The following is a 21,549-nucleotide window of genomic DNA, read 5'->3' as shown; positions in this document are numbered from 1 at the left end:
GTAGTGCTGTGTGCGTGCGAGGCTCATGTGCGTATTCATGTATGTTGTCAAAACGCTCATGTGTACATATTCGTGTAGTTCATATCAAGGACATTTATTTTATTGTGAAGTCACAATTATTTGCTTTTTCCGGTCATTTTCTTACTAGATAACCTCATGTATAAAATTATAACCTCTCTCTCTCTCTCTCTCTCTCTCTCTCTCTCTCTCTCTCTCTCTCTCTCTCTCTCTCTCTCTCTCTCTCTCTCTCTCTCTCTCTCTCTCTCTCTCTCTCTCTCTCTCTCTCTCTCTCTCTCTCTCTCTCTCTCTCATAAACAAACACACATACAAACTTTTGGTATAGAATTTTTGGTTTTGTTTACAGCTGCGGGGAGAACACTTAACCATTGAAGTCTTTAGGGTGGCGAGGGGGAGGGGGGGGTGCGAGGGGACCGTCTCCGTACAGTCTTTCAACACACACGACACACAAACACTTCACTTTTATAATTATTATCATCATTTTCCACTTTGGACGTTGAGGGGACACTTCGCCTCGCCTCATATCATCGCTTATGGAGGATCGTGTATGTGTCCTTGTCCAGTTTTGCGTGTGTCCTCGCGTGCGTGTGTCCTCGCGTGTGTGTGTCCTCCTCACCTGTGTCCCCCTCACCCGCACACGACACACGTAGGGGCGAGGTGATAGATGGTGGTAATTACTGACCGACTGAGTGATTGGGTGAGTGACTGACTGACATATGTCCAACGCTGGGATACATTTATGGGGAACAACACAGAATACCGAGAGACGTCCGTACACACACACACACACACACACACAGACACACACACACAGTTATGTACGTATGTATGTAAATTATAGCTGTGACAGTCGTAGTAGTAGTGGTAGTAGTAGTTGTAGTAGTAGTAGTTGTAGTGGTAGTAGCAGTGGTAGTAGTAGTAGTAGGAGTAGTAGTAGTGGCCCTTGTCAGGCTGTGAAGCACCACGAGTCTTCTAATACTGTTGTAACACTGAACGAAGTAACACTGAGGCTGCGTGGATGAGAGTGGGAGATTTTTCCTTCATGTTTTTTCTTCTTTCTTCTTGTTTTTATTTCCTATTTCTTTCTATTACGTACTGATCTTCCTCTCCTTCTTCTCCTCTTTCTTTTACCAATTCTTTTAATTTTCTTCTTCTTCTTCTTCTTCTTCTTCTTCTTCTTCTTTGTCGTCTTCTACGTCTCCTCCTCCCATCCGTTCGAGCACCGCATGAGACCCGTGAGTTTGGTAATGCGTGGCCCCACTCACCACCTCCTTCTACTCCTCCTCCTTCTCCTCCTCTTCACTCTCCCCTCCCTGCCACGTGTTCCTGGTGTTGAGTAACTTTTTTTTTCACCTTCATGTTTGTTCTCATTCATGTGTACTCTTTGCAACACTGTGTCCTAACCCTCTTGCTGCTCTTCTGTTTTGGTGCCTCTTCGATCTTGGCTGTTGTTGTTGGTGGTGGTGGTGGTGTTGCTCTTGTTGTTGCTGATGTTGTGGATGCATGTACAGATCTTTATGACCAAGACTTATTTCGTTATTATGTTTATTATTATTATTATTATTATTATTATTATCATTATCATTATTATTTTCATCATTATGCATTCTGGCAGCCTCATTTTTGTTTCTTTATGTCATTATTATTGTTGGCATTATTATTATTATTATTATTATTATTATTATTATTATTATTATTATTATTATTATTATTATTATTATTATTATTATTATTATCTTAATGACGCTCATCATTACCATTATTATTAAACGAGTGAGCCCATCAATTATTATAGGGTAGTTATATGCAAATAGTCTCTCTCTCTCTCTCTCTCTCTCTTTCGTTCAGTTAAAACTTAAATTCACACGAAGCAACACGTCTTCTCTGTCATTTGGGTGCAGGGACGCCCAATACACAAACAACACAAGTATTAGCAACACCAACAATAGGCAGCAACAACAATATCAACACTAACAACAGCCAGAGAAACACACTGCAGCGTCCTTGGTAACGAGAGCAATAACCACTTCCCAGGTCAGGCCAGCGCCGGTCAGTGACATGTTACAGTACACCGGGCACATTCACTTGTCACAAGGAACCACCGTGGCAGGTAAATATGGAGTCCAGGTAAATACACATGTCATAAATCCCCTTGTAGTCCTCATCCTCCTTCTCCTCCTCCCTATTAATCATCGGTACACTGGCAACACCACCCCCTTCTCCTATTTATTATGCTTCATTATCTTCTCTTCCTCCTTCTTCAGAGCATACATCGACATCAATTTTCTTTTCATCCTCCTCTATATTCAGCTAGACCAACATCACCTCCCTTCGGCCTTCTTCCATTTCCTCTCGTTTACATTCAACTACACCACCACTTCTACTTTTCATTCGCTTTCCCCCTCCTCTTCCTCCTTGTCCTCCTCCTCAAATACGCGACTCATGGGCCTCCTCCTCCGTGATGCAGATGTTCGGTTCGGCCAGGTTGAGTTGGACCTCCGAGGAGTTGGTCGGGTTGGCAACGGGCTGCGTCCTGATGGCGGAGAGCGTCGGGGTGTCGGGGCCGCCGTACTGACTGTGGTAGAACTCCTCGCGCATCAGTAGGTTGAGGGAGGCGCAGCGCAGGCACAGAATCTCCTGCAGAAGGTATGAGAGTGTGAGTTTGCTGGATGTAGGGGAAGGGGAAGAGGAAGGGTGGGAGGAGAGAAAATGGAGGGTCAGAGAGAGAGAGAGAGAGATAAGGAAAGATGGATAGCTAGACAGATATACATAGATAAAGAAAGAAAGAGAGAAAGCTAGGGGATTAATCTAGTTATAAGTTAAACAAAACAACACCAATTTCGATTACTTCTACTTCTACTACTACTACTACTACTACTACTACTAAACATTACACATGACAACCAATCTGAAAAGCACTTGTGTATGCTAATTCGTCTATTGTAAAACTTGATCACCTGAGTATTTGCATATGAAGAGCGGCACGCAAACACACACACACACACACACACACACACACACACACACACACACACACACACACACACACACACACACAGAGATACACATATTTTTTCGGCACTGAGGCAGACAAAAAGAGAAAAGAAAAAAAAAGACGTAAAATCGAGTGAAAGTGGTCTGTGACGGCTTTTAATGGAAGGGAAAAACGATAATGTTTGCACAAGAAAGAGGAGGAGGAGAAGGAGGAGGAGGAAGAGGAGGTAATGGTGGTAGTGGTGTTGATACAGGAGGAAAAAAAAAAAACAGGAGAGAGAGAGAGAGAGAGAGAGAGAGAGAGAGAGAGAGAGAGAGAGAGAGAGAGAGAGAGAGAGAGAGAGAGAGAGAGAGAGACTAGACATGGATAGGCTTTTAGCGATCCTGCCATTTCGTTGCTTTCTCAAGTGATACCTGGACGAAAGGGAGGAAAGGCTTCTCTCCTCCCTCCCTTCTCCCTCCTGTCTCTCCTACTTACCTCTAACCTCCTCCTCCTCTTCCTCATCTCCACCCATCTTGTGAAGTGAAAGGGGAAAGAAAATGAAGGAATGCCGGGCGGAGAAAGAAAAGGAGACAGAAGAGGAGGACTAGGAGGACGACTTGAAGGAGGGGAGGAGGAGGAGGAGGAGGAGGAGCAGTAGCATGAGGAGGAGGAGGGAGAAGCGAAGAATAGGGAATATAGGAAGAGCAGGGATTAATACGTCTGGTTGTCTATAATTATACTTTTTGTTATTGCAGTATTTTTTTTCTTCTTGATTGTATATCTAGCATAAGGAGAAGGATATAATAGTTTATGTGCATTATCTCACATCCCCTTCATCATTATAGCGTACTGTCGTTTACAAAATATAGCTAAACGAACACTAGATACCTCCAGTACTGAATATGGTCGTTTCTACATTTAGCAGAGAAAAATATCAAGGCAACACCGCGTGGCAGATACAAGAACATAACCGAGAGGATGAGCGAGGAAATGTCTCCGGAAAATGTAACTAATAAGAGAAAAGCAAACTCATTATGAAGGAAAAGGCAGCTCACACATCCTAATACATTGTAACTTTTTGTAATATATAGCAGTAACGGTTGAAAATGTTAATATATACGATTTTTCAAGGAAGACTCCATAACCATTTTTTGTAATTCCTCGAACTGGAAATGTAAAAATGACGCCCCGCTGGAAATGACAACCCGACGCCGGTCTCCATTCCGAGTTAGGGTGTTAACTTCCGCCCCGCCTGAGTCCTCGGTAAACACGCCGCGCGCCGAGGGTGATGGCCTGCCCGTGGTCGAGGGCCATATTCTTAAACATTTCGGAGCCTAGGCACATACTTTTAACAAGGTTTTCGTAGGAGTTTCGGGCATTTTCAGGGTAATCTTATGATCCTGGTGGTTGTTTGACAAAGGCTCTGTACCATAAACGTGTAACAAATAACTTATGAGAACGTGTTTAATCTCTTTTTTGGCCTTTAGAATTAATTGAGGTGGGACCTGGAAACTTTTAAAAATACCGACCCGAGTCCCGCCGTGATGGTATGAAGTATTGAACCGCCGGGGAATGGTGGTCTGATTGTGCTGGAAACTTTTGAATATACCGACCCGAGTCCCGCCGTGATGGTATGAAGTATTGAACCGCCGGGGAATGGTGGTCTGATTGTGCTGGAAACTTTTAGAAATACCGACCCGAGTCCCGCCGTGATGGTATGAAATGTTGAACCGCCGGGGAATGGTGGTCTGATTGTGCCCCTGCCCCTGGGAAGACCCCGCACGGTAAGCAAGTATTATGGTTAGGCCTTGTTATCTCCTGCAAGCATTCCAGGGCACTACGATTGTTTCAAGAAAACTAAAATAAGGCAGTGTGAAAACAGGCAGAAGAAAAATGAAGGTTACTGATGGTGATGATGATGGTGATGATGATGATGATGTCGGGGATTTTGATGATATACAAGAGAAGGTTGGTTTTGAGATATGCAAATAACTGATATTGCACACACACACACACACACACACACACACACACACACACACACACACACACACACACACACACACATCCACTTACCCACCAACACACAAACACGCTCATAGAATTAAGCAAACCTACAAAAACAAACAAAATATATGGTCTCGGGAATGCGTTGATCAGGTAGTGAGAGAAACGACGATGAAAAAACAAAGGAAAATTGAAGAATCGAAAAAATAAACCAACAAACACGAAAATTAAAATCAGCAGAATAATATATAGTTTGTTTTCGTTTTCTTCGTCTTTTTGAGCTTTTCCTTCATTCATTCTTTGTTTTCCTCTTTTCTGTCCTATTTTCCTTCAACTTTTACGTTCCTTTTATTTATTTACTTTTTCTCACGCCCTCCGTCATTTTTCCTTTCTTTTTATTTTTATTCTGTTTCAGTAACCTGCATTTTTTAGCCACAGTCTCTCTCTCTCTCTCTCTCTCTCTCTCTCTCTCTCTCTCATAGCTCTCTTTCTGGTGCGTTGTTGAAGAAAGTCAGCCACATTAGTTGACGAAGACTAATGGGTCGTTTAAAAAAATAGTCGTCAGCGTGAAACTTCGTGTGATAATAATAAATAAACAATAGAAAAGGTAACTCATCATTCCTATCACCACCACCGTTGCCACCATCATCACCACTACCACCGTCACCACCATCATCACCACTACCACCAAAACCACCATTATCATCATCACCACCACCACCAAGATCCCCTAAAATAAAACAATAACAACAATACCACCACCACCACCACCACCTCCACCAAGACCACCACTATCCCTATCACCACATCCACCACCACCACCATTACCACCACGAACAATAATTATCATGAAATTACTATCATTAATATTTTTTTTTCACTCCCTTCCCTCACCCTCATCTCCTTCGCCCCAATAATTAATATCGTGAGTCTCCCATTTCTCACTTTTTTTTCCCTCCTCTCCTACTTCCCTAAAAGTCTATGTTTCCTCTTTTATCTCGCCTTTTTTTCTCTTCAACTCGGGTGATATGTCTCGTCAGTCACTGCCTACTATTATTTTTTTCCATCTTTTTCTTTTCCTCTTTCCTCTTCATTTATTTCCTATAGTCATTTCTACGGCCCATTTCTCTCATCTGATCACCTGTCTAATCTTTTTTTTTTACAGGTGAGACAGTTCAACGTAAAAAATAAAGTTATAGATAAAAGTCTGCTATGTCGTTTGCTCCTTTTCTTTCTCCTCTTTTCACCATCGCAGCGCTATTAAATTTCTTCTCTTCGACTTTTCTCTTTTCCCTCTCTTCGTTTTACTCTCCATCGTTCGTTTCCTCATTTCTCTCTTCCATCATTCTTCATATCCGTCTTTTCCTCTACTCTTCTTATTCTCTCTACTCCATTTCCTTTTCCTTTACTCTTCTCTCCTCTTTTTCTTTTCAATTACCGTTCTCTTTTGCTTTCTCTCTATTTTCTCTCCACATTCTCCATTCTCCTATTCCTCCTTTTTCTTATCTCTCCATATCTTTCGTATTCCTGTTCTTCCTGTTCCTTCCTCCCCTTTGTCGCCGGCTCTCTCTCTCTCTCCTTCTCTCTCCCCTCCCAGCCAATCAATGCCCCACACGCTCACCCTTGTCCAATCAGCTTCCGCCATCACTCACGCGCCCACCAATCAACGGCGTCCTTTGCATTTCCATTATATTGCTGTGTTATGAGGGAGAAAGAGGATCAGACGGAGAATATTCATGAGACTACCGCTTGCTCTCTCTCTCTCTCTCTCTCTCTCTCTCTCTCTCTCTCTCTCTCTCTCTCTCTCCCACGTTTACTACTACTACTACTACTACTACTACTACTACTACTACTACTATACTACTACTACTCTCCCTCTCTGGTCATATATGCACTGTTACCTTTCTCTTTATTACCTGAATTAATTAGAGAATCGCCCAGGTAAAGGTGATCAAGTGTGTCTCAGGTGTGTGTGTGTGTGTGTGTGTGTGTGTGTGTGTGTGATAGATAAATATAGAGATAGACAGAGAAAAGGGGGAAGGGTAAAGGGAATGACAGACAGACGTAACGAAAAAAAAAAAAAGATAAAAAAAAGCAGGAGAAAAATATTTATAGAACGATGCCAAACTTTATTTTCATTCATAGTTTCACGAGTGTTATGTATGTATGTATGGATGGATGGATAGATATATGGATCTTTGTATGTGTGTATGTCTGTATGATGCGTGTATGTATGTCTGTATGATATATGTATGTATGAATGTATGTATGTATGTATGTATATATGTATGCCTCGCGCGTGACTCCATGTGCGTGTCGCCATTTCACTCGCTCGGCACGATTTAAGGCCGACTGATATAAAATTAAGCCCGCTGACCCGTATTTATTGGCGGTGAAACGAACCGGAGAGAGTAAATAAAACCACGCCGCGCAGCTACCGTGAAATGAAGGGACTAAAACACACTCACAGAAGCAGAAGCAGTGAAAATAAAGGCAGTGCATTATATACCGTACCTGTGTTTCTATATGACAACTTTTTCTGTTTCATCTTACTCTGTGACTGTGAGACAAGACACTCCCCAAGTCTTCATTAACAAAAGTAAATCTTAAAATGTTGATATTATGGACACTATTTACTACTAATAAAAGGTACCACAGGCTATTGTTTGTACTGCAAACCACTATTTTGTCTTGTGATGTTCAAACTCTTGTGGCAGAAAATTATCTTTTTTATAAACACACTTCTAATGAAACGAACCTCAAAAGTGAAACCATGAATGTAAACAATAAAATAAATGAACAGGCAAACTCGGTTATATCTACAAAACCACATTTCAAAACACATGACCTATTATCCCTGTCCATTACAATCTATATCACCTTCTCTTTCCCATCCCATGCACATCTGACCAAGCCAAACACCTTACAACGGCTATCATCGTACCTGGAAGGGTTTTCTGAAGTCCTTGTTGAGGGTGGCGTAGATGATGGGGTTGAGGAGGGAGTTGGCGTACCCGAGCCACAGGAAGAGGGACGAGACCCAGGAGGGGATGGGCGAGGGGGTGTTGAAGGGCCGCACCAGGGCCAGCACGAAGAAGGGCAGCCAGCACACCACGAAGGCGCTCATGATGATGCCTGGGGGAGGGAACGGTAGGTAAGAGGGGAAGGGATCGAGGAGAGAGACTGAGAAAAGAGGAGAATGATTATGATGCCTGGAGGAGAGAAGGGAGAGTGAAGGGTGAAGGGAACGAGGTAGAGAGAGACAGGGACAAGAAGAGAATGGTACTGATGCCTGGAGAAGATCAGGGGAGGTGAAGGATGAAGGGAAAAAGGAAGGTGAGGGGTGAAGTGACCGAGGGAAGTGAGGGAGGGTGAGAGATGAAGGGAACGAGGGAGAGAGACGGAGGCAAGAATAGAATAATAAGATGACAGGATGAAATGAAGGGGAACCAGAACACAGCAATGCATTCATATCTTTTGTTGAATGGAAGGGAAAGTGAGGAATGAAGGGAAGCAGGGAGAGAGACAGACACAAGAAAAGAATGAAAGGAATGAAAGCCAGATGACAACAATGATCGCATGTCCTCAGGTGAATGGAAGGGAGGAGAAGCTATGCAATGATGAAGAAAATGAAGGAAAAATGGAGAGAGGAAGAGGAAACGAGGAAATAATATACAAGAAAATGGGAGAGAAAAGTGTAATAAGAAGCCAGGAAACACGGTCTTATGATGGAGGAATTCTGTGTCTGGGAGGAAGGAAAGAAGGGAAAGAGAGCAAGGTGATAGAGAGACTGAGTAAAGAGAGGAAACAAAGAAAGAAAAACAGAAGAAAAGAAGGAAAAGAAAGAATGAAAAAGCAAGAAAGAAAAAAGGAAAATTTACGTCTTTGTTAGCATAGTCAGAGTGGAGGAGAGAAAGAGAATGAAAGAAAGACAGGAAGAAAGAAAGAAAGAAAGTCTGTGATGTTTCTACCCAAGAGTCAAGATGGAAGAAGGAAAGGCGGATGTGAAGGAAAGAGGGAGAGAGGGAAAGGGAGGAGAACAAAGATATGACGAGAGGGAGAGATGAGGAAGTAGGAACGTAAGATAGGAGGAAAAGTTAATTAGGCCATGAAGAGGGAGTAAAGAAAGAGGGAGAGAGAGGGAGAGAAGGAGAGGGAGTAAGAAGGAAGAGGAGGGAGGGATGATGGTGGTGGGTGATGAACCAGGAAAAAAAGTGATGAATGAGAACTGAAGCGAAAAACGGAAATAGTCCAAAAGCACGTTCTTCCCTAACAGTATTTTCTCCTCCTTTAAATTATCTTCCTCATCTCCTTTTTTTTTCATCTCTCGCTTTTTCTTTATTTTTCCTTGATTTCACTTCCATTTATCTTTTCTGCCTGGTAAGTTTTCTATTTGCTTTCCTTATTTTCTGTCTTTATTTATTTTCTTCCACCTTTATTCCTCTCTCTCTCTCTCTCTCTCTCTCTCTCTCTCTCTCTCTCTCTCTCTCTCTCTCTCTCTCTCTCTCTCTCTCTCTCTCTCTCTCCACCCTTTCCGCACAGCTTTCTCCACCTGCCTCCCTCTTTCCCATTAATCTTTCCACTTCTTTGTTTCTCCCGTGCTACTAATGCTTCCTGTTCTTCTTCTGTCCTTCCCTCTTCCATCCTTCATCTTCCCCTCTCTCTTCCCTTTCTCCCTTTTTCTTTCCTTCAGCTTTAAACACATCCGCCCTTTGCGTCTCTCCTTAGTTTTTCTCTTCTTCTTTTTCACAACTTTTGTTTCCAAGTTTCCTTCCTCACTCCTTTGTCTTCCACTCATCCTTCATACTTCCAGCTCTTTACATTTTCATCCACCTGCCCTTTTCATCCTTTCATCCATTGTTCCATTTGTCTCCTTCCTTCTCCATCTTCACCCTTCTTCCTTCATCTATATATTGTCCGTCCTTTCCCTTCCTCCCTTTCTTCCATGAATTTTTCCCTCCTATCACTCTTCCTTCCACTTTTCCTTTCTATTTCCTATCCCTCCCTTCCTTTCTTCTTCCAAATTTAGGGCGGCAGTGGTCGAGTGGTCAGCGTGCGGGTGTAGTGACCTCGAGGACCTAGCTTAGAGTTCTGACGAAGCACACTGACAATTTTCAACCATCACCGAGTGTTGGAAGTTTACCCACTTGCTCCCAGATCTTCAATGAACCCTAAATTAAGCCACTTCGTTCAAGAGGAGCACCGGGTGGCAGCATGGACCGAGAAAGAGTTATATATACGACTTGAACTCTTTCAAGAGGAGGGTATCAGGACACCTCTCCTCCCGAAATTGACCTCTCTTTTTGGCCACCCCTCTGTACTCTATTCAGGAGCAGTAAGTAGCGGGCTTTTTTTCTTTAATATTTTTTTATTTTTTTTACGCCCTTGAACTGTCTCCTTTGCTGTAAAAAAAAAGCCACTATATATATAGTTCGCCTACGCCACTAACGTCCTGGGGTTGTTCAAGAGACCTCTCCAGAGAGCCTACCGGAGCTATAGCCAGCACCTAAACAAAATTATAAAACAAATAAATATATATCCGTCATCCACCAACGTGTCCTTCCTTTCCTTACGTCTCTACATTCATTTTCCATCCTCCTGTCACTCTTCCACCTGGCTTTCCCTTTCTTCCTCTCTACTACCATAATCCCTCCCTCCCTCCTTTCTCCCTTCATCATATCATCCAGTCCTCCTGCACTCGCTCCCTCCACCCTCCAAGCCTTACCTAGAGTAGTCGACGCCTTTCTCTCCTTAGCCAGGGCGAACTTCAACTTCGACTTCGGCCCTTGAGACCTCTTCCGCGGGGATCCGGAGTGGTCGACGCCGGAGCCGTTGTTGGAGGACTGGCAGGCGTTGTAGAAGTTGTGGTGGGCGTGGTGGGAGGGATGCTGCTGCTGGTGGTGGTGGTGGTGGTGGTGCTGGTTTTGCGTGCGGGCGGAGGGCGGCGGGTGCGGCTTCCCATTCGTCTCACACAGCGACCATCGGGAGCCGCTTGAAGACCCGACGGATGCGGCCGAAGAGAGGGACGAACCGCAGACCATGAGGCGAGAAGGTACCTGAAGGGAAGAGGGTGGAGCAGGGGCAGGGGAAGGATGGGAGGGTTGAGGATAGGGTTGAAGGATGGGATCAGTGGTGGAGACGGGAAGACAGGAGGAAAGGATGAAGAGGATAAAAGGGTAAAGGACGATAAGACAGAGTGGATGGATAGGGTAGAATGCGTAAGATTGGGAGGTTCGGCGAGGGGAAAGGGAGGAAGGGGTTATAAGTGGAAGGGTTATAGTAAGAGATAAGAGGAGAAAAGAGGATTTAGAAAAGGATACGAGGGTTTATAAAGAGGATAAAGAAGGGGTAGAAGAAGGGAAGGGATGACGAAAGAGGCAAGTGAAAGGAGTGGAAGGATGGGAGGGGATGGGCATGGGGGAGAAAGGGTATGTAAAAATTGTCACGATGCAGGGACGAATAATATCATGCCAATAAATATGAAAGACATGCGAGGCGGATGCAATGATGCCGCCAAGTAGCCAGTCAGCAGCCCAGGTCTCCACGAGGCTTAAAGAAAGGTGAAATAATTGACCAAAACACACACACACCCACACACACACACACACACACACACACACACACACACATCTATTTGCTTCATTCACCTGCCCTTTTTGGCTTTTTCTTCATCATTTTTCAGGGTTAGTAATTTTCCTCAGGTATTCATTGTCCGCCAGTCATAGAAAATAATAATAATAATAAAGATGATACCAATAATAGTGATAGTGATAATAAAGATAATAATGACAATAGCTGTAAAGTTTCGTACCAATAAAAATATGACGTGTGACCCACTTAACAGATTCATTAATAGCCTTCACATCAATCTGACTCCCTTTAAACATCTCTTGTCTACGTGTTTTTTTTGTTTTTTTTCGAGGCAAGAGAGTCACCCGAACTGATCACTTACAACTCCACACAAACTTTCTCCCTCACTCACTCAACGATAAAAAAAAAGAACAATCCAAAAATAACAATATCATAAAACAGGGAAGGCAAGTCACCGGCCGAAGCTCACCAATAAAAGAGAAGAAGACAGTAAAGAAAAAAAATATATTGAAAGCCACGAGCCACTTCTCTTTTTTATTTCAAGGGGCAACAAAATGCAACACAACACTGTCCATCATCCCCGGCGACTCCAGAGGCTGTATTGGGTGTTCTTTGTGTTGCGAGGGTTGGGGGAAGAGAGAGAGAGAGAGAGAGAGAGAGAGAGAGAGAGAGAGAGAGAGAGAGAGAGAGAGAGAGAGAGAGAGAGAGAGAGAGAGAGAGAGAGAGAGAGAGAGAGAGACGAACACAAGACAAACGAAAACACATATATAGACAGACAGACAGACGGAAACAGACAAACATAGGTACAGACAGACGACAGACAGACTTACAGAACGGCACAGACAGAAACACAGACGTACATAGACCGGTAGACAGACAGATCAGACAGACAGCAAAAAAATAATAATTAGAGACCATCATGCCCTTGAGAGCTGAACTCCATAAAATAAATGAAAGCATAATAGAGAAAAAAATACCGTCATTGTAATCATCTTCATTAAAAGTAACCGAATAAAACCTTTCAGCCTAACGTGCATAAAAAAAAAACTTGATGGCTTCACTTATGAAAAAAACCCACCCTCTCAGTAAGCATTAATAAAAAAAGCTCTCCCCATAAAAATAATCACAGGTGGAAAGGCGGATTGGGGGGGGGGGGGGATTAAAAAAAGACTGCGTACCTTGCCTACCCTCTTCGGCGTCTTGTTCACCGGGACCAGAGAAAACGAGAGAGTATGAGAGGGAGACACGCACAAAAATACTTAGGAAAACACATCTTGCCTCACCGTGCCCTTCTAGGCTTACTCTCTGCCCCTCCTCTCCCTTCCCTTCCCCTTTATTCCGCGTACATGCGATCATTAGGAGGGATAGAGGCAAGACGAAAACCAGCAGCACGGGTAATTAGTGGTATTGAGAAGAGGAGAGGAGGAGATAAGATAATGTGGAACGACAAGAAGGGCACGAGGGCCAATTAAGAAAGTAACAGGTAACGAGGAATTGATTAAAAGTGGACCAGATAAAGAATGTTGAGATGCTGGAAATAGGAGAGAAATGATAAAAGAGACACGAAATACGAGAACTTAAACGAGCTAACAGAGAAGATATTTAAGAAGGAAGGAAGGAAGGAAGGAAGAAAGGATGAAAGGAGAAAGAAGAAAGATTAAGCAAAGAAACTGCTGAGATGCTGGAAACAGGAGAATAATGATAAAGAAAGATGCGAGAATCGAGAAAACAAAAGCTAACTAAAGAAAATAATAAGGAAGGAAGGAAAGAAGAAGGAAGGAAGGAAGGAAGAAGAAAGAAGAAAGATTAAGCAAAGAAACTCCAACAAGGCTTGAAACAGGAGAGGAATAATGAAGGAGAAACGAGAAACGAAAACTATAACAAGAGCCAACAGAGAAGGTACTAATGAAGCAAGGAAGAGAGGAATGAGGAACAAGAAGAGGAGAAGTTAAGCAAAGAAACTCCGACGAAGCTTGAAACAGGAGAGGAATACTAAATGAGACACAGGCTGCAGTGAAACGCGGAGCAGGACAGGAGCCAAGACAGAAAGAAAACGGGAAAGGTAAACACAGAGGGGAGCGGCTGAAGAAATATAGCTCTGGGAGGCTGGAAACGTAAGAGGCTTGGAGCAGGTAGCTAAAAAAGATAAGACGGCGGATAGGTAGAGACGCTGCCCAATTAATCTATGAGGTAAAGTTCCATAAGGAGGATGTGGCGGAGAGGCGAAGGCTTGCTAACTGCGGAGATGAGGAGGAGTAAAAGTAGTTGGCTGCAAAGACATTGACGAAAGAAGAGAGAGAGGGATAATATAGAAAAGTGGAAATAGGCAATGTACACTTCATTTTACTCTTTCTTAACGGTTCCAGATGATTAGATGCGAAATGGTTAAAAGGAAAGGTGACGTTACAGGGACGTAAAGAAGAAGAAAAGGAACGATAGGAGTAAATAAAACACTCACTCTAGTCCATCGTCTTCGTTAGTGGTTTAAAGAGGAAGCGCTAGAGTGTGATATAAGCAGACTTAAGAGGATAAAAGTGCTGTAAAGGGACAAAAAAAGACGAAGACAGAAAATAATTAAGTCTACAAAATGCACCCGATTCATTCATTCTTTGTGGTTTAAAAGACGTAGTACCACAGTTATATGTATGCAAATATGCTGTTCATGGACACAAAAAGGGGAGCAAAATGGATAAAATACAGAGTTATGCAGCAGACGATTCACTTATCAATCCCTTGTGTTTAGTGAAGATGCACTATCGAGAGGCATAAAAAAGATCTAGAGGAAAACAAATGTATTGTACATGGACGAGGTAAAGAAAGGAAGACGAAGAAAAGGACATTCGACACTCACGTATACTTTTACCTCCTTGGAGTTAAAGTTGATGCATTGAAGTGAGATTAAAGAGATTTAGAGGACACGAGCACCACAAAATACACACATAGAGAAATAAAATACATGATAAAAACAAACTCAGGTAACACGAGGCCAGGTAATTGAAAAAAAAGGACATCAAAGAGTGACATTAAGACAGGGAAGAAGAAATGAAAGAAAGTATGAAAGAAAAGAGCGAGTAATGGGACAAAGGTGAGAGTAAAGTTACACAAGACAAGGGAGAGGGAAAAAAAAAGATCGTACAACTGCAATAAATGGGAAAAAAATAACACCACGAGGTTTAGTGAGAAAGTTGGCATTCTAAATGTTTAAATGTCTGTGGGTTTAATACCGAACCGGGGAATTAGATCATAACAATTAGGGGAGAATAAGAGGAGGGGAAAGAGCTGGAGGAGGAGGAGGAGGAGGGCGACGACTACCTACAGGAGGGACGGGAGTTAAAGTTAAAGGCGTAGGAGGAAAAGAAAAAGGGAAGCTATGTTGATCTTACTTCAAGGAGGTGATAATATTCCGGACCCAGGAGGAATAGGAGAAGGACGAGAAAGAGAAGAGGGAAACAAAGGAGCAAGAGGGTAGTGCTTAGAAAGGGAGGCAGGGAGAAGGCACTTGGGTTTTATTAAGAGGTGATGAAGATTGTCCGGGTCCTGGAAGAATAAAAGCAGGAGAGAAAGAAGAGGGAAAAGGAGGAGGAAAATGGGTAGTAAGAAAAAGAGATGAAGGGAAGGTATGTAAGTCTTACCTATAGATGCTGAGGGTTGTCTTGTTCAAAGAGAAACAAAGAAGGAATAAGAGGAGAGGAGGAAAGAGGAAGGAGAGTAGGCTTAGTAAAAGTTGGAGAAAGGGTGAAACAACTGGGCTTTTATTAGAGGTGGCGAGGACTGGTTTAACGCAAGAGGAGGTGGAGGAGAAGAAGGACAAGGGAAACAGGAACAGGGACATGGCGGGTTGTAGTAGGAGGCGTAGGACAAAGGAGAAAAGGAGGAGGAGGAGGAGGAATGGGGAGAGGTTTGACTCTTACCTCGAGGTGGTGAGGACTGTCCGGGCCCAGGAGACTCCCCGTCTCGTCCCTGTTGGTGAGTGGTGGAGGTTCAGCCGCCAGCTTGGTCTCCACCCCGCCATTGTTCACCTCCACCACGCTGTACCTGCACACACCCTCATGAGTGTACCTGTGTACCCGTGCCTCCACATGACCAGGTGCGTGTGTCTGTGTGTCTTTGTGCCTGCGTCTGCATGATTTTTAGTCTTCACCGTGTTTGTGCAGCTGTGAGCCTGAGCCTATGCCGCAGCTTAGTGTGTACCTGTGCTTGTATCCTGTGCCCTCACCTGATGACTTTACACCTGCACCTGTGAGTGTCTGTGTATCTGTCCACGCCATCCTCTCTCTACCTCTCTTTGTGTGTTGAATTTACCTTTCCACTATTACAGACATCCCCACACTAGTGTCCCTGTGCATCTTTTCTACTTGTGTACTTTACTTTCTAGCACAATCTTGTCACTTTAGCTAAGCAGTTGGTTATGTAGCTGCACCACATCCCGGTAAACGCCCCTGTGTGCCCTAGTTTACTAAACACCTGTCTGTATCACAGCTTCGTCAGTGAGCCTGTCTCTTGCACCCGTGTGTGTGTCTAACTACCTTTGGGAGTAATCTGTGACCTCTCCCCTGAATCTTCTACAATCTGTAACTTATCATAAAAACTGTAAAGAAAATAGATTAACATGTATATTATAATAAAGCACGATTACTACTACTACTACTACTACTACTACTACTACTACTACTACTACTACTTCTACTACAACTACTACTACTACTACTACTACTACTACTACTACTAATAATAATAATAATAATAATAATAATAATAATAATAATAATAATAATAATAATAATAATAATAATAATAATAATAATAATAATAATAATAATAATAATAATAATAATAATAATAATAATAATAATAATAATATAAATATCACGACTACTACTACTACTACTACTACTACTACTACTACAACCACTATTACTTTTATACATTTTCCTCTTCTGCTCCTGCTGCTGCTCTGTCTGCTGTTATAATGATAAGAAGATAAAAATAACCTTCCCGCCACAAGTCAAGCGAACCTTAAGAGGGACAGGAATCTAGGGTCGTTATCTTTCTCTCCGCCGCGTCAGTCTGTCAAGGTGGGGTCAGGGAGGGAGGGAGGGAGGTAGGTAGGTAGGGAGGGAGAGAGAGCCGTAATTATGAGGCCTCACTTTCGTTTTCTTTTCCCTTTTTCTGTCCGTCTTCACAGCGGAATGACTTTACGAGAAGGTCAAGTGTGAGGAATTAAGAGAGTGGTGGGTAATTGTCCTTTTTCTTCCTTACTTGTTATTTCCATTGCTGTTTTTTGTGTGATATTTTATTCTATGTTTGTTTTCTTGTATTACTTGCCTTCTTTTATGCCCTTTTTTATTTGTTTTTTCTGTCAGTATCTGTGTCTGCTTCTCTCTGCCTGCTCCTCCGTCAGTCTGTCTTTTGTATTTCTGTCTGTCTGGCTGGCTGTCTCCCTGCCTGTCTGTCTGTCTGTTGTTATGATGAAGGTAAGATATGTGTTAATGTGTACGTGGAGCCATTATCATAACACACACACACACACACACACACACACACACACACACACACACACACACACCAGACACACACACAAGCAGTGAAAAAAATAATATTCTCATACCTCAGTGAATGCAATCCACCCAAACACACCGCGGAATGCATTTGGTAATTGGTTAAAAATAACTTATTCCCTCCGGTGACTCCATTAATATTCCGTAATGCTCTTCCAGTATATAAATAAATGACGCGTGGCACTCGAGTTATGCAATCGGTTAATAGCGCCGGCGAGCTCTTACGGAATGAGATAAATTAAAAGATAAAAAAAAAAAACGCTGGATGATTAATGAAACGTGTTTGTAAAAGAAGCAAACCTAAATAAAACAGCTAAAGAACCACAAATTATTATGATGGGAAAATGTATAGATGTGGTGAATGTGGAAAAATAAAATAACACGCAATGATAATAAAGAGATGGAACAGTTTAGGCACAACGTACTGGGAAAAGAGATAAAAATATGAAACGATTGCCGAGAAGATGAAATTATAAGTGTAATAACGTGGAAGAGAAAAACATACACGAAATAATAGTCCAAGAAAGGAAAAGTATAGAAAAAATAGCTGTGCAGGAGAAAAACGTATGTGATATAATTGCGAAGTTAACTAGATTAAATAAACAAAGAGAAGAAACTGATATGAAAAAAAGAAAGGAAAAATATTGATAAAAAACTAATGCACAGCGGAAGAAAATAGTATAGATGAAACAAGTGATAACATAAACAAATGGATGAAACAAATACTGAAGAAAGGATAAGTATAAACGAAATATGTGTACGAGAGGAAATTAATACATGAAAGACATTCGAAAGTAAGCAAAAATATATATGAAACAAAGACCTAAAAAAATATATATAAATGAAACAAATACAGAGATGAAACAAATCAGAACATGAAACATAATTGCGAAACGAAAGTAGTCATGATAAAAGAGAGAAATGCAGAAGTGAAAGCAGGAAGTGAAGCAGGATAAGGCAAAAACATAAATGACACAAAGGCAGGACATAAAGACAATTAGGATAGATTGTAGGAAAAGGAGAGGAAACAAAGAGACTGATGAACCAAAGGCAATAAGACAAAGGAATAGGAAAAAAAAATAAGCACACAACATGAGAGGGAAATACTGATGAATAAATATATACGTAAAAAAATAACAACACACCGTTTAGGAAGAAAAGTATTAATAAAAGAAAAAAATGTGAAAAAAACAGTGAAGTTAAAAGGATACAAAAAATACAAATAAAACGACACGAAAAGAAAATAGGAAAAATCTGAACAAAACTTGGGAAAAAAATGTTAATGGCTAAAAAAATACGAAGAGCAATATCAGTAGACTTAAAGTAAGGAAAAATAGGAAAATGTAGATGAAAACTGAGACACGAAATGAGAGAAAAGAGAAGGGAAAAAAAAGCGTATGGATGAAACTGTCGTGAGGAGAAATAGGTTAAACATCTCTAAAAAACGCTCTAAATTGTACGAATATAGAAAAAAAGGGGAAAGTAGGAATAAAAATCAATACGGTGAAGAACAAACAAACAACAACAACAAAAAGTCAAAACAAAAATAATGCAACAACAGAGTAAGAAAATTCAAATTAAACAAAGCCCAAAAAACAACACAATAAACAAAGAGAGGCAGAGTTCGCGCTGTAAAGACTGGCATCAGCTGCGGTGAATATCATTAGACGGCGGATATAGTGTCGTGGGCAGCAGCGGTGAGCCGAGCCGAGGGACGCCCGCCCGCCTACCTACCCTACCCGACTCTTCCACCTCCCGCCCCCCTTCTCTCCTTCCGTCCCTCCCTCCCGCCCCTTCGTTAGTTCTGGGACGTGGGAGGATGCTAATTTTGTCTTTCTCTCGCTCCCTTTTCTCCTCTTCTCCCTCTTTCTATCTGTCTCCTTCTTTTCTATCTCTTTCTTTCTTAGTTTGGTTGTTCTCTCGTTCTTTCGTTCTTTCTTTCTTTCCGTTAGTTGTGGGCGGTGGGAGGATGTTATTTTTGTCTTTCTCTCGCTCCCTGTTATTCCTCTTTTTTTTTCTATATATTTCTTTCTTCCTGTTTTTCTTTCATTCTTTCTCTCTCTCTCTCTCTCTCTCTCTCTCTCTCTCTCTCTCTCTCTCTCTCTCTCTCTCTCTCTCTCTCTCTCTCTCTCTCTCTCTCTCTCTCTCTCTCTCTCTCTCTCTCCGTCTGTGCTGTACCTCAAAAATAGTTAATTGGTCTGAGGAGAGAGTTTTTAATACTGCGAAAGTTTACATTGTTCCAGCTATGATTGTTTTTTTGGTCTGCTGCACAACGAGAGAATCAGAAAAGCTAATGTTATCTAATCTGCTTTTTGTCTGTTTTATCATATCTTCTTCGTCGCTTTAATCCTGCTCGCAGATTATCAGGTACCTAGTCTATTCCTGTTCACTGAGTTTGCAGGGATATTTCACGTCAAAATTCTGTCCAGTCATTTTTGCCAATCAAAAGCAGCGAAACGTACCCGAGAGTTATGATACGAAGTGAAACGTTTTACAAAAAATTCCTCCTCTCCAGCGCCACGCAGCTTGCAGTAAAGAACCTGTGATATTCGTTATTTGCATTGTTATTACTGATATCAATATTATTTTCATCATTATTATTAACATTATTACTTCCATCAAGTTCATTACGCAACACAAAGCAAAAAACGTACGTCACTTTTTATCTAAAGGGAAATTAATTACCTTGATTGCTCTTTTACCTGCTCACTTAATTACTTACATAACAGCGCACCTGGCGGCCGCCGCACACATGATTGGGGGGGGGTGAGGGGGGAGGGGGGCAGGGATGGGTAAGAATTAGAAAATAAATCATAACCGACAAAAAAAACGATCACATATAAAAAAGATACTTCCAATAAATTCGAGCGGGATACAATGAGCTTATATTTTTCCTCTGTTTTCCCGATCCATCAACTTTTAATGTTCCTCTTTTCCAGTGACTCTTATGGCGCCGCTTGTAAACGACGATCAATTAGCTTTTGAGTGGCTCTGCGCCGCCCGATAAATAGCGTTTTGAAGCCACGTTACCGTAAAGAGAGCTGGGGAGGGGAGGTGGATGGAGAGGAGGGAAATGAGATGAAAAAGGGAGGGGAGGGAAAGAGAGGGAGAGCAAGAATGATAACAGGAAAGGGCATATAGAGACAGGGAGGGGGAGAAAGAAGAGGGAATGGGGTGAGAGGGGAAGAGGAAGAAGGGGGGAGGTGGAAGACAAGAGGAAAAGTAAGGATGGTAACAGGAAAGGGCATATAGAGACAAGGAGGGGGAGAAAGAAGAGGGAATGGGGTGAGAGGGGAAGAGGAAGAAGGGGGGAGGTGGAAGACAAGAGGAAAAGCGAGGATGGTAACAGGAAAGGGAATGAGGGGAAAGAGAGGTGAGGGAGGGGGAAGGTAAGAGGATGAGGAAGGTGAAAGGAATGGAAAGAAAGGAATAGAAAAATAGGGTACGAAGGAAAAAGAAAGAAAAGGAAACAAAGAACAGACGGCGAATACGAAGAGAGGCAATGGAAGGGGGAACCAAGGGAATAGGAAAGGGATGAATATGAAAAAGAGCGAAGCGAAGGGATCATGGAAATACAGAGGATAGAAAATGTATGAGGAAAAGATTGAAAAGAGAAGGAAAAAAGACAAAGGTTCAGAATGGGAGAGGAAGACATGAGAAATATAACTAGAGGAGAGGAAACGGTAAAGAGGAGGTAAGCATATGGGCAAATTAAGGGAGATAGAGACAACGGGATAAGTGAAAGAAAAGGCGAGTATAACCACATGAATAAAGGAAAATAAGGAGAAAAAAAGAGGGAACAAAAAAGAAACGAAACAAAATAAGACAATAAGAAAAAAAGAGACGAAACGAGAGGAAAGATGGAATAAAGAGAAATACGAATAAGGGCAGTAAAACAAAGGCGAAGGGGTTGAAGCAAAGACGGGAAGGTGTGAGGAAAAACAGAGAAAGGAAGAGAAGAGGGATGATACAAGGGGATAGTGGTGCCCTGTCTTTCCTCCCTATCCACTTTCCCTTCCCTTTCCCCTCCCCTCTCCTTATTCCTTCTCTCCTCCTCTTCTTACACCGTCCCTACAGTCTCCTTACCTGCCCTTATACCTTTCTTTCCTATCTCTTCCTCTCTCCTTACCTCCTCCTTTCCCCTCCCTTCTCCTTATTCCTTCTCTCCTCCTCTCCTTACCCCATCCTTTCGAGTCTCCTTACCTACCCTTATACCTCTCTTTCCTCTCTCTTCCTCTCTCCTTACCTCCTCCTTCCCCCTCCCTTATCCTTCCCTTACACCCTACTTTTCCCTACCTTCCTTTCCCCAAACCCCCTCCTCCCCCCTGTCACCACTTCTCTCATAATCCCTCACCATACACCCTCTCCTCCACTCCCATCTCCTAACCCCCTTCCTTC

The 21,549-nt window shown here is 42.3% G+C and overlaps 1 protein-coding gene across 3 annotated transcripts in view; it reads right to left on the bottom strand.

The window, feature by feature from the left end:
* Positions 1–719: 719 nt before the first annotated feature.
* LOC126982574 (5-hydroxytryptamine receptor 1-like) overlaps positions 720–21,549 on the bottom strand; it is a 126,079-nt gene continuing 105,249 nt past the window's right edge. For 2 of the 3 annotated variants that reach the window (XM_050834728.1, XM_050834729.1), the window contains exons 4-7: positions 15,505–15,628; positions 10,728–11,058; positions 7,947–8,137; positions 720–2,655 (exon numbers count right to left, since the gene is read on the bottom strand). In XM_050834728.1, the coding sequence (XP_050690685.1) occupies positions 2,446–2,655; positions 7,947–8,137; positions 10,728–11,058; positions 15,505–15,628 (856 nt within the window). In that variant the 3' untranslated portion in view covers positions 720–2,445. The remainder of the gene's footprint in view (positions 2,656–7,946; positions 8,138–10,727; positions 11,059–15,504; positions 15,629–21,549) is intronic. The other variant, XM_050834730.1, reaches the window with a different exon arrangement.

This window comes from Eriocheir sinensis, chromosome 51, assembly GCF_024679095.1.
Source record: "Eriocheir sinensis breed Jianghai 21 chromosome 51, ASM2467909v1, whole genome shotgun sequence".
In the NCBI taxonomy this organism is placed as follows: Eukaryota; Metazoa; Arthropoda; class Malacostraca; order Decapoda; family Varunidae; genus Eriocheir; species Eriocheir sinensis.
The sequence above is the reverse complement of the archived record's forward strand: the minus strand, read 5'-3'. Positions and strand labels throughout refer to the sequence as shown.